The sequence below is a fragment of the Pinus tabuliformis genome, chromosome 5_1 (assembly GCF_031772625.1).
Source record: "Pinus tabuliformis cultivar Carrire ecotype Pingquan chromosome 5_1, CPIR1, whole genome shotgun sequence".
NCBI classification, from domain to species: domain Eukaryota; kingdom Viridiplantae; phylum Streptophyta; class Pinopsida; order Pinales; family Pinaceae; genus Pinus; species Pinus tabuliformis.
This window is the reverse complement of record NC_142305.1, coordinates 129,421,353-129,435,309: the sequence shown is the minus strand read 5'-3', so window position 1 is coordinate 129,435,309 and position 13,957 is coordinate 129,421,353. Positions and strand designations below refer to the sequence as shown.

General features: G+C 36.0%; 1 protein-coding gene across 1 annotated transcript; it reads left to right on the top strand.

The window, feature by feature from the left end:
* The first annotated feature begins 10,197 nt into the window (after positions 1-10,197).
* Positions 10,198-13,442, top strand: LOC149163760 (cytochrome P450 716B2-like). Its single transcript, XM_089430797.1, has 3 exons — positions 10,198-11,200; positions 12,823-13,010; positions 13,107-13,442. Exons 1-3 carry the CDS (start codon positions 10,198-10,200, stop codon positions 13,404-13,406), a joined length of 1,491 nt encoding a protein of 496 aa, XP_089286923.1. The 3' UTR covers positions 13,407-13,442.
* Positions 13,443-13,957: the final 515 nt, after the last annotated feature.

Sequence of the window (13,957 nt, the reverse complement as noted above, 5' to 3'; positions counted from 1 at the left end):
AGAATGCACTAGAGGAAGAAAGCTGGGAATTAGAGGACTCACTTTGGAGATGGAAGAAGAAGATTGAGAAGTATGACAGGAAGCTACTAAGACAGTCGAGATTGTCGAGGGCAACAATGATTTCGAGTGGGGGAGGATGTGACACCTTGCGGTTGGCAGACAACCAAGCACGCCCTCCACCCACTGTGCGAAATAACTAAGGCATGAAACGGAGCGTGGAGCGACCAAGGATGAAGTGTATATTACATAGGTGGGTTGGCGTTCCATGAATTATAAGGCAAGTTGGGGGAGCTCGTCTTAACAAAGCCAGCCAAGGAGCGAAGACAAACGAAAGACGGATTCAGGGGCGGTCCCACGCCATGGGCAAGCCAACCCACAAAGGCGTTATAACGTTTGATGGACGCGGTGGTTGGAGGTTTAGTTGGAGTGTCGCCCAAGGGCGTAGCGCTACACGAAGGTAGCATATATATGCGTGGAGAAGTTTGGCATTTCAACATCGAACCATCGGTCTTCAATGGTTCAAACAGAGGTGCGAGTAAGTGGAAAGGCCGTAGCGAAGGCGTAGGTTATGCGCCCGCTCATCGGGCGGTGTACACGGGTTGCACGAAGGTTGTAAAGTGGTTGAAGGTCCGGACAGAGGGCGTTCTACGGTGCTCGCCTGCCGAACGACTTGATAGGTTTTGGTTGTAATTTGGGTGAAGGCCGTGCATGGGCGTGCCCGTCCATCTAGGCAAAAGAACTTGTGTTGTGTATTATTGTTGGGTTGTGGTGAGACCACCGTGCGGTCTTGCATGAGTGGGTGCCCAACTTAGGTATAATGTCGGTCGAGTTATACTCCCGCTGATTTGTAAAATTATCCTCTCATATAATAAAAGATCTACATTGCATATGAAGTGTTCTCGCAGCTGTTCTATGATGTTTTAATATTAATGGATTCTGCACATTAATATGTTATTCATGTATAATAATGAATGTTAAGGCATAGTTCGTAAAGTAAGCTAACAATGGAAAATGTTAATTACTTAGGCAATGCCACACCCAACCAATTTAACGAAAAAAGAATTGGGGGCGTGACACCCTTGCACAACGTTCAACGCAACAACTGCAACAAATCAATAATGCCTATGCCGCTTTCCCACAACGACATCTACCTTAGAGCTCATGCTCTCTACACAGTGGGCTCTCAATGACTCTTAAACAACGCTCTTTCAAGTCACAACTCAGCTACATGACAACGATAGACTTGCAAATCCATGCACGCTAAAGCCAGACTCCAACTCCAGCTTCCAAGCTCCACAATACCAGGCAAATTTGGATTCACACAACCCCACAACAGCTCAAACAACCTTTGTTGCCTCTACACATTGCTCAACAACAAGGCAGACTTCACATGCCCTTCACACCACCGAGCCATAATTGTCGTGATTATTGCTAACAAATATAATGACAATCTAGAATTTGTAATTGTCGTGATTTTTTCTAACAAATATAATGATGGATGGTTCTCATTAAATTGTTTAGGGTTATGAGGATTCCTTTTGAGTCCAAATCAACCACTAAATCCTGCCTACATGGTGTACATCACCCCTGAAGTGTTTTCCAGAAAATAGTATGACAACAAGGAAGCGATTCAATCATGTTATGTGCCCTTGAATAAATGTTAAGAATATTTGCATTTGTTATGCCATAAGGATTTTCATACACAAATCTTTGATTGTCTGCAGTTGAGGTTTGCTTTTCGTACCTCACATATGTTTGGTCCTAATTTACTCTTTGCGTGAGGCTAACCCATTCGAAGATCAAGACTACCTGAAAAAACGATACTGCTGAGTGTAGATGTTTGGGAAATCTACAAAATTGAGAGAGAAAAAATAGCATTTGGCATTCACAGGTTTTTTTAGAACACTGAGAGTTGGCCCACAAAATGTTGGGAATTTCTGGTAGTTCCAAACAAAATATGAACAGAGAAAAAAAAATGCTCTGTTTTAACCCAGGAAACTAAAAATTTGTTTGCTGAAGACAGAGATTTACATATGCACAAAGAAATTTATATTCATTAATAAAACTACCTGTTACACAAAGATTCTTCCTCTATCAGAGGGATTACAACAAGACTGAAAACCTTCCACCAACAAGTGAAAAACCCAAATCTTCAGAGCTCACAGAAGCGGCAAAAAAAATCAGAGAAGTTCTCTGTCTCTGCACTGTTGTGCATTACAAAATACTCCATCTCTCAAAAAAAATAAAATCAACACTGTTGTGTAATTTTTCATTCACGCTGCTGCGTTTTCACATTTCATAAAAAAATATTACATTCGCTCTCTGCATATTACACACTGCTGTGCGTGTAAAAACCCCTTTTTTTACTTCTCCATACGCGCTGCTGCGTATTCCAAAAAACTCCAGAACAAAACATAAAAAAAACATTACATAGCTTGACCTTTTATTTTACCTATGCCCTAAAACAAACTCCCGTGAGAATAAAAAAACAGTAAAATTAAAATTTTACCAACATTCTACGACCACAATTAATTTCATTTAATCACTTCACTTACAAGCTGGCGGTCAAACAAAAAATTTCACTTCACGTCAAGTCATAAATTACTCCATGGTGCAGGCCTGTACACAACCGTTGATTTAATCAGACGGTTGACGCTATTTCCCCGGAGGTCCCTTTCATCCGAAGTTTATGCGTGGGGGAAGAGTGGTTTTGTAAAGGACGGCTCCGACACGTGGAAGCAGTTGATTGTGATCACTACCCTCCAGTGAAATACCAGCGATCAGCATAAGGCAGTGCGGGGAAACCATGGCGGTTTTCTGAAATGATAACCCGGCAGGGGAAATTAACATTTCAACACTCCCCAGACATTTCCTCAAAAACTCAAAACTTTTATGCCCCAATGGTTTGGTCAAAATGTCTGCAACCTTCTCCTGAGTTCTGCAATGTTGTAAAACAATTTCTCCATTGTTTACCAATTCCCTGATGTAATGAAACTTTGTGTCAATGTGTTTCATTCTATTATGAAACACAACATTATTGGGTAATGCAATAGCTGAGCTATTGTCACAAAAAAACACAGTTCCTTTTGCTTGCTCTTGGCATAAACTCCTTAACTTCCTTCGCATCCAAATTGCTTGAAACGCTGCTGCTGTAGCTGCCACATATTCTGCCTCTGCTGTAGAATAGGCTGTTTTTTAGAATCCCTTGAAATGGCTCCTGAACCCATGTGAAAAACATAACCGGATGTGCTTTTCCGATCATCTACACTTCTAGCCCAATCACTATCAGTGTATCCAATTAAATCTGAACATTCTCAAGCATTATATAAAATGTCAAACCTTTTAGTACCTTTAACATACCTCAGAATCCTTTTTGCTGCCTGCCAATGTGCTTCTTTTGGCCTCTCCATGAATCTGGAAATTAAACTAACAACATACATTATATCCAGCCTAGTTGCAGTCAAATACATGAGGCTGCCAACTATGCTCTTGTACAAACTAGGATCAAAATCCTTTCTGTTGTCCTCTTTGCTGAGTTTTAATCCCATCACTGTGGGAGTGATTGCTGCTTTTCTCTCCTACATATGAAATCTTTCCAGCACTTCATTAACATATTTTGCTTGTGAGATAAAAATCTCATTTCCATTTTGTTCTATTTCTATTCCTAAGAAGTATCTCAGCAAACCCATGTCAGTGATTTCAAATTCTTCTTTCATGAATGTTTTGAAATTTTTAATAAGGTAATCATCATTACCTGCGAAAATAACATCATCAACATATAACACAACAATTAGTAATTTACCATCCTTTTCTTTGATGTAGAGGGTGGGTTCTCCCTCACACTTTTCAAATCTATTTTCTAGTAGATAGGAATCTATCCTACTGTACCACGCTCTTGGTGCTTGCTTCAGCCCATAAAGAGCTTTCTTCAATCTGCACACTTTGTGCTCTTGGCCTTTCTTTTCATAGCCTAGAGGTTGTTCAATGTAAACCTCTTCCATTAACACTCCATTTAGGAATGCTAACTTCACGTCCATTTGGTAAACTTTCCACTTGTTTTGTGCTGCTATGGACAGCACTGCTCTCACGGTTTCCATTCTAGCAACTGGTGCAAAAGTTTCCTCATAGTCTCTCCCATACTGCTGCTTATATCCTTTGACAACAAGTCTTGCCTTGTGTCTTTCTATTTTTCCTTCAGCATTACTCTTGGTCTTGTAGACCCATTTAACTCCAATGACTTCCTTTCCTTTTGGTAATTCAACTAAATCCCATGTCTTGTTTCTTTCTATGGCATTGATCTCCTCACCCATAGCTTCTATCCATTTCCTATCTTTAATTGCTTCTTCGAAATGAACAGGGTCATCAACATGACAATATAAAGCGAACAAAGAATTCATAACTTCATTTGTTGCCTCTTGTTCATAAATGTCACTTAAATTTCTGAACTTCTTACCTGACTTTCATTTGGTGTACAAGTGCTTGAAGAAGCACTTGAATTTCCTCCTTGTGATGTGCTTGGAGAAGCACTTTCATTTCTCCTCAAGGGTGTCCCTTGCTGCCCTTGTGTTGGTGCTGCTGTTTGGGGATGTATTTCAGCCATCTCCTCATCATCTTCATCACGTGACAAAGAGATTTTAACATTCACTGTTTTCTCTATGCTTCCATCCCAAGCTTCCTCCTCAATGAACTGAACACCTTTACTCACAATAAGCTTATTGGTGGATGGGTTATACAACCTGTAAGCTTTGGATTCCTCACTGTATCCAATAAAAATACATTTCTCCCCTTTGCTGTCAAACTTCTTCCTTAGTTGATCTGGAATGTGTGCATAAGCCACACATCCAAAAAATTTCATGTGGGTGACTCCTTGCTTTGTCCCACTCCATGCTTCTTTCGGCACTCTGTTCATGACTGTTTTTGTAGGGCATCTATTCAAAATGTACGCTGCACAGTGTACAACTTCAGCCCAATAATCATTTGGAAAATGCTTTCCCTTTGACATACTCCTCGCCATATCCATGATTGTCCTATTCTTCCTTTCGGCAACTCCATTTTGCTGCGGAGTGTACCTAGTGGTAAACTGCTTGTGAATTCCATTTTCTCTACAAAAACATAGAAATTCTTTGGAGATATACTCACCTCCTCTATTAGTCCTTAGAACTTTGATATGCATCCCACTTTGGTTTTCTACAAGTGCCTTGAAACTGCAAAATCTTTCAAACACTTCACTTTTGTTCTTCAGGAAATAAACCCAAGTTTTTCTAGTAAAATCATCAATAAATGTTAGTATATAGTTGTTGCTGCAAGTGATGGAGTCTACATCGGTCCACATAAATTTGAGTGGACAATCTCTAAGGGTGCTTTTGCCCTTATGCTTTTCCCAGATGGAAAACTTTCTCTGTGTTGTTTCCCCAAGACACAACCTTCACAAAGGCTGTCTGGTTTCTCTATCAATGGTAATCCTCTTAACATTCTTTTTCTATTCAACAAGTTAAGACCTCCAAAGTTGAGATGTCCAAATCTCAAGTGCCACAACCAATTTTCATCTTTTGGTTCGCTTTGGAAAGCCTCTTGTGTCACTGTTGTAATTTCTTTATTTTTCAAATCTGCTTTCATTCTGAGACGGAACATCTTGTTCCTTGTCATCTTCACTTCAACAATACATCGTTTGCTGGGAGTTTTATCCATGATGATGCATACATCATTCACAAAGAAAACATTGTAACCCTTTTGAACAAGTTGTCCAATACATATTACATTTCATTCCAGGAACATAATAAACATCTGCTATGGTTTTCTTTTCACCTTTCTTTGTTAAGACATTTACTTCTCCTTTTCCCATAACAGAGACTTTATTATCAGTCCCTAGTGTGACTTGTGACTTCACACTCTGATCTAACATAGAAAATAGGGCTATGTTTGCTGTCCTATGGTTGCTGCAACCGGAGTCTAGAAACCATACATCTTCACTCTTTTCTTTAGCCATATTACAGGCTAAAAACAAATTGTTTTCGCTGATATTTTCTCTAGTGAAATTTGCACTAGTTCTATTGTTCATATCATGTTGCTTCTTCCTACATTCATTTGCATAATACCCATATTTTTTACAATAGTGACATTGGACATTGGATTTATCATACCTTTGTCCTTGAGCATGATGTTGTCCACTTTGTTGGCTGCTGCCTTGACCTTGGTTTTGATTTGGATTGTTGCCTCTTCCTTGAGCATTTGCTGGACTATTTCTTCCACCTCTGTTTTGGTTTCTGCCTCTTCCTCTCTTGTTTCCTCTGCCTTGACCTCTTCCTCTTCCAAAGAACATCTGGGTCTTAAAGGCATGTTCTAGAAATGAATTTTCATTTCTACTCAATCTCTGCTCATGTGTTATCAGTGATGCATGTAGTTCATCAACTGAGAAGTTTGTGAGATCCTTTGTCTCTTCTATGGTGGTGACAATCACATCGAACCTTGAGGGTAGGATCCTCAATAGTTTCTCCACAATCCTCCTTTCTTCAAGAATTTTTCCATGAGACCTTATCTGTGTGACCAGACCAATCACATGTGTGAAGAATGAGTCAATATTATCTGACTCCTTCATGCAAAGGTTCTCAAAATCTCTCCTCAACAACTGTAGTTTTGCTGTCTTCACTTTCGCCATGCCTTGACAGCTATCTTGAGATTTTGCCATGCTTCTTTGGATCTCTTAGCTGCTGCTTTCCTTGGAAACACACTCTCATGCACTGCTTGATACAAAAAGTAGAGGGCTTTTGAATCCTTCTTCTTATTGCTCTTCAACAGATCTTTCTCTGCCTGAGTTAAATTAAACTCATTTTCATCTGTTGGTTCTTCAAAACCATCCTCAAAAAATTCCCATAAGTTTTGGGAAGCAAGCAAAGCTTTCATGGTTATTTCCCAATAGTCATAGATTTTTCCATTAAACTATGGGAGTTGAGTATTAAAGATACTCATGCTAGTGTTGGCTCCAGCCATTCTTGCACTCTTAACTATGCTTCAAAATACTTGACTGTGTATTAAAATAACTGACTGTCTTCAGCAAAAAACTAATCTTGAAAAATACCTTGGATTCTTTTTTACTGAGTCTTCACTCTGCTGGAGAAGCTGCTGCAGCAAGAACTCCTTCCTTCAGCTTCTTTGACACCTTCAAAGACCATGGACAAGCTCTGATACCATGTTGGGAATTTCTGGTAATTCCAAACAAAATATGAACAGAGAAAAAAAATGCTCTGTTTTAACCCAGGAAACTAAAATTTGTTTGCTAAAGACAGAGATTTACATATGCACAGAGAAATTTATATTCATTAATAAAACTGCCTGTTACACAAAGATTCTTCCTCTATCAGAGGGATTACAACAAGACTGAAAACCTTCCACCAACAAGTGAAAAACCCAAACCTTAAGAGCTTACGGAAGCGGCAAAAAAAATGAGAGAAGTTCTTTGCCTCTGCACTGCTGTGCATTACAAAATACTCTATCTCTCAAAAAAAGAGGCACTGCTATGCATTACAAAATACTCTGTCTCTCAAAAAAAAATCAACACTGCTGTATAATTTTTCATTCACGCTGCTGCGTTTTTACATTTCATAAAAAAATATTACATTCGCTCTCTGCATATTACACACTGCTGTGGGTTTAAAAACCCTTATTTTTAAACCCTTTTTTTTACTTTTCCATATAAACTACGCGTATTCCAAAAAAACTCCAAAAAAAAAAAAATTACATAGTTTGACCTTTTGTTTTACCTATGCCCTAAAACAAACTCCCGTGAGAATAAAAAACAGTAAAATTAACATTTTACCAACATTCTACGACCACAATTAATTTCATTTAATCACTTTACTGACAAGGTAGCCGTCAAACAAAAAATTTCACTTCACATCAAGTCATAAATTACTCCATGGTGCAGGCGTGTACACAACCAGTGATAAATTACTCCATGGTGCAGGCGTGTACACAACCATTGATTTAATTGGACGGTTGACGCTATTTTCCCGGAGGTCCCTTTCATCCAAAGTTTATGCGCGGGGAAGAGTGGTTTTGTAAAGGATGACTTAGACACGTGGCAGCAGTTGATTGTGATCGCTGCCGTCCGGTGAAATACCAGCGATCGGCATAAGAAGGTGCGGGGAAACCATGGTAGATTTCTAAAATGATAACGCGGACAGGGGAAATTAACATTTCAACACAAAAGGGATTCGCATTGTCAGGGTTTTTTGTGGTTTTTTTGTGGTGTAATTGAATATAATTGCATTCTTTTTGCATTTGTTTTTATTTTAATCCAACATATATTTACCTTGGTATAATTTAATATGATTGTATTTATATTTGGTTGATAAATGTTTTCGAATATAATTTTTTTTTTTTTTAATTTATGAAATCAATTTTTTTGTATTTTAACTTGACTGAATATGAAATTTTAAGTTGTGTAAACTGGTTTTTTGATTGTATATATGGATTAAGCACTTTGAAAAATCTTTAGGGTATTTCCATTGTACATGGTTTATCAATCAAATTTATGATTTTAATAAATTCTCCCCAGATTTTAAAGAAACTAAACATGTAAAATCCATGAAAAAAACTTCCAAAAAATCACAATAAAAACAACTAACTAAAAAACACCTCTCATTTAATTTTAGCCTAACATGACATTGCTTAGGTTTTTTTCAACTAAAAAATAAAAAAAATACAATCAATTAAAATAAGACAATGCAATTTCCTTTTTTTTAATCATGAAACGCAAGAAATCTACCCATCTAGAATATTGTTATTATTATTATTTAAACCCTGAAAACTCAAGGCACAACTCAGGGTAGACTTTGCAACTAGCGGATTTTTCATTTTTACTTACATGAGAGTTGAAGTGGAAAGAAATACTATTTCTACTTATATTTTCATGTTATAGTGTTTTTATTTTTTTTAAATTATTTAAATGGTTTTAGTATAAAAATAAATTTAATTTTTTTAATAAGAATATTAAAGTTTAAATTTAAATTATGCAAAAAGTTATAATATAAATGTATAATTTTGTTTTTTTCTTTAATTTTTTAATAAAATTAACATATAAGAGGAATATTTAATGACTATTATATTTAATGTGTAAAAAAAAGCCAGCGAGATTATAACTTTTAGATGCCTTTCACCCATGTCAAGAAATTGGTTTATAATCTTTTCAATTCTACAAAGAACCCAATTAATCTGAGTGGCTTAACATTATTCACAAGAAACAAATATTTGAAGTTGTTTGGATAGTACCCAATTAATCTGAGTGGCTTAATATTATTCACAAGAAACAAATATTTTCAGTTGTTTGGATAGTATATTTCTTAATGTATTAATTGGTTTATGATGTTTTCAATTATGGCAGAAAATAGTTAAAATTTAGAAATCATACATATACCAAAAAAGACTTGGCAAAGAAAATAAAGATATTGTTATTAGATTTTGAATCCTAAACAAACTATGCCATGCTAAGTCATCCATTTAATAAATGTGATTGTGTTACTTAATATCTGAACACCAGATAAAACTAACGATAATAACTGAAAACGAGATAAGACTCATGATAATAGCATGATCACATTCGTTTACTTTCTAGATTTGATTGACCCTCCAAATTCCAATGGATTTCTTTCCACACGTTCAGCCTGTTTTTTCTAATTTCGGATCAAATTTAAAATACAATCTACTTTTTTTTTAATCAAATTGCAGATACAATGTACCTAAAAATCTGTTTAAAAAACCAAAAAGATCTTCCCAAAAATCTGCTTTAAAATCCAAAAAAATATCCTCGCTGGACGTTGACTTACAACAAAACCGCGACCACTGTGAATTTACCGATGAGTTGTAGGAATATTATTAGTCCAATTGTTCAATCCAGAGATTTTTGGGGACTGGCCAACTATTTTGGGGGATTGTTTCTCCGTACCAGCAGAAGCAATTGTGATATTTATGTGACTTTTTAAAAGCAGCGCAAGAATTAAGTTGACAAGCTGCAATTCATGAGCTTATACAGCTGCTGCTGATGAGCTGCTCTCTCCAGCATGGGTACAATTATCAAGTTTCAACATTGATTCTCCACATAATTTCAAGATTCAAGATTGATGCTCCACATAGTTTCAAGATTCAAGATTGATGCTCCACATAGTTTCAAGATTCGAGGCAGGGTACACAGAGATATAAACTATGTCGATGGTTTGGAACACAGCTGCGTCGCTGGTTCACAAGGCTCTGCTGCTTGAGCAGCTACCCCTCGTCTTCACTTTATTTGTGACAGTCATCTTCGTCCTCATTGTGATCAAGAAGCACACAACTAGAAGTAGTGCTTTGCGGGGAGTCCCACCAGGTAAATTCGGATGGCCTCTAATTGGTGAGACATTAGACTTTTTGGGATGTCAAAGAAGGGGCGCTCCCCATGAATTTTTTCACAGTCGGATGAAAAAATATGGCAATGTCTTCTCCACTTCCCTCGTTGGCCACCCGACTGTCGCATTTTGCAGCCCCGAGGGCCACCGCTTCTTGTTCACCAACGAGAACAAATTGGTGGTCTTGTCATGGCCCAAGTCGGTGTCAAAGATCTTAGGAAAATCTCTTAATAATACCAGTGGAGACGATGCCAAGAGATTGAGGAGAATGTTGATGACATTCCTGAGGCCAGAGGGCCTCCAGAAATTTGTGGGGCGAGTAGATTCGCTCACCAAACGCCAAATGGCAGAGTACTGGATCGGTAAAGATGAGGTCACGGTTTTGCCTCTGATAAAACACTATGCCTTCACTCTAGCTTGTGACTTGTTCGCTAGCATAACCGATCCTGACGATGTACAAAGGTTGTCGAGTAATTTTAAGGTGCTGCAGAAAGGATTGCTGCAGATTCCCATAGATCTACCCGGTACACGACATAATAAAGCGAAACATGCAGCTAATGCTATTCGAAAACAACTTGACGATGTTCTTCAGAAGAGGAGAATTGCGTTGCAGGAGGCAAAGGCTTCTCCGGAGCAAGATCTGTTCTCCTTCCTGCTCTCTCATGTTGACGAGCGAGGTGAAAAGGAATCCCTCACTGACGAAGAAGTTAAGGACAACTTCATCCTGCTTTTATTTGCAGGGCATGACAGTACTACCGCAACAATAACAGGGCTACTCAAATTTTTAGCAGAAAATCCTGACTGCTACGACCGAGTCTTGAAAGGTATTAATTTCACTGATTCCTTCTTTGTGGAGCAACTTTAAATTTATAAGGTTATAAGGATTAGATTTGTAAGGTAGGTTGGCTATTTTTATCTGGAATGTAGATATTAGAATATTTTGAAATGGGATGGAATATGTTTGACTTCAAATAATGAAATTCATGCTGGTTCATGAAATTCCAATATATTTTTAAAATCTATAATTAAATTAAATTCAGTTAATACGTTTGATGTTAGATATTAAGTTTGATAAAAAAAAGTGTAGATAATAAAATATCAAGATTATTATAGAATTTGTTTATTGGATTTTAAAAAGTATAGTTTGTTTAATTTTTTATATGATTTTATTTTGGGCTAAAAAGTATAATAAGATCATTGTAATTTTTATGATTTAATATTTTAGGAAGGTTTTTGTTGTGACATTTATTTTAGAAATGTGATAGAATTTTTTGGGCTGAAAAGTATGGTAAGATCATTATAATTTTTATGATTTAATATTTTAGGAAGGTTTTTGTTGTGACATTTATTTTAGAAATGTGATAGAATTTTGGTATGAGTATAATATTTTAGTAGAAAGTTATTTTCATCTTCAATTTTTTTTAATGTGATTTTTATTTTCAATTTTTTTAATGTGATTTTTATTTTCAATTTTTTTAGTGTGATTTTTATTTTCAATCTTTTTAGTATCACAAAGATGTTATGCCATTATGTTTTGGAAGTTGTCTACCTCCACTTTTTGCTATGCAACTAGTAAAATGAGGTTTGTATTTTAGCATTGTTGTTTTTTTTCTCTTTTTTTTTTTGTATAGGGCGGATCCCTGGTGGTAGGGACGGTGCATTAATAACCTCCCCACTCGGATTTGAATTGCGAATTATACATATTTGGGTTGCTGTCTGTTGATGCAACAATTATAATGATATTGTATCTATAATGTAATATTGCAACAATTATAATGATATTGTATCTATAATGTAATATTGCAACAATTATAATGATATTGTATCTATAATGTAATATTGCGCTTCTTCCGAGAGAATCGTTCCCTTTTTTTAAATGTTGATTTTCTTTTTTGTACTTTTAAAAACCCAAAAATAATTTTTATTTTTTAAATTAAAATTCACCCCTCAAAAACTCAAAAAATTATTAATTTAAAACTCTATAAACATAAAGCCAACTATAAGTTATTATTAATTTAAAACCTATAAACATAAATCCAACTATATGTTAATATGGCTAATACCCATAACTATATGTTAATGTGGCCATTACCCATAACGACCCCAATAATTTTGAAAATTAAAATACGGTCGATCACTATTTCTCAAACCACAAATTGATTGCTATTTCAATTTTAAACCCATACATTTTTCTTTGATAATATACTAACTTTTATTAAATAAACTTTATTATTATTCATTTTTTATTTCATTATGTCAATTTTTTCCTTTAATAATATACTAAATTTTATTATCATTAATTTTTTTATTTCATTAGGTCAATTTTTCAATGAAAAGAAAATAAATATATATAAATACTTTAAAATTCTCGTTCTTATCAGGACATATATTACGGCATGGTGTTTCATCAGTTTAATAGCTTCTCCATGATTTTTAATATTTGCAGAGCAACTGGAAATAGCAAATTCAAAGGAGGCGGGCCAACTTCTGCAATGGCAAGATTTACAAAAGATGAAGTATTCGTGGAGAGCTGCTCAGGAAACGCTGAGACTGTCGCCTCCTGCTCAAGGAGGGTTTCGCAAGTCTATCAAAGACTTTACATACGAAGGATACAAAGTCCCTAAAGGATGGCAGGTAAAGCCACTGGACATCCATGAAAAATCTGTGTTTGGCAGCAGTTGTTTAGTGATAGATTAGCTGACTATTAATTATTGCAACGGGCATGTGCAGATGGTTTGGAGTGTGAGCTCAACCCACGTAAAACCTGAGTATTTCAGAGATCCAGAAAAATTCGATCCATCGAGATTTGAGGAAGCAGTGCCTCCTCCCTACACGTATGTCCCATTTGGAGGTGGGCTGAGAACATGCCCTGGTAGTGAGTATGCACGAATGGAAATACTGATTTTTCTGCATAATATTGTGAAGAATTTTAAATGGGAGTTAGTGAATCCAGCGGAAAAGGTGATCATTGACCCCATCCCTTTCCCTGCCAACGGGCTGCCCGTTAGACTTATTCCGCACTCTATATAGGGAGAGGAATTTGAAGTCCGATATTTGATATTCAAATAAATGTGTAAACGTCAGAAAGGTAAGGTCATGTTACATATGATCTGTCCATTCCCAGCACGAGTTGCTTTCTTATCAAATTTCTATGGTCAACCCAATAAAGTAGGAGAAGCATCCACATGTATTACATTACAAAGTACTTCATCATGATAGCTTCCCATCTTAAACTTTACTATCCAGTGTTCATTTTCCAAGATCTTGGATGATTTTTTTTTTTTTTCTAAATTCATTTTCTCAACAATTTTAAGAGAAACTTGTACTACCTCATCTATAATCATTTTGCAATACCTACATTTTGACTTGCAAGTAGTTCTTAAAAAACCAAGGCTTTTGGAAAAAATAAATAAAATTTTAAATTATTCTCTTTTCAAACATATATTTTTGTTAATGTAAATGGAGAGCACATTTGACCGCAAAAAACAATTATTGAATATTACAATCATATCTAATCTATATATAAAATTATACAATCAGTTGAGTAGTTCAATATCTATAATATTTTTTATATCATTTAT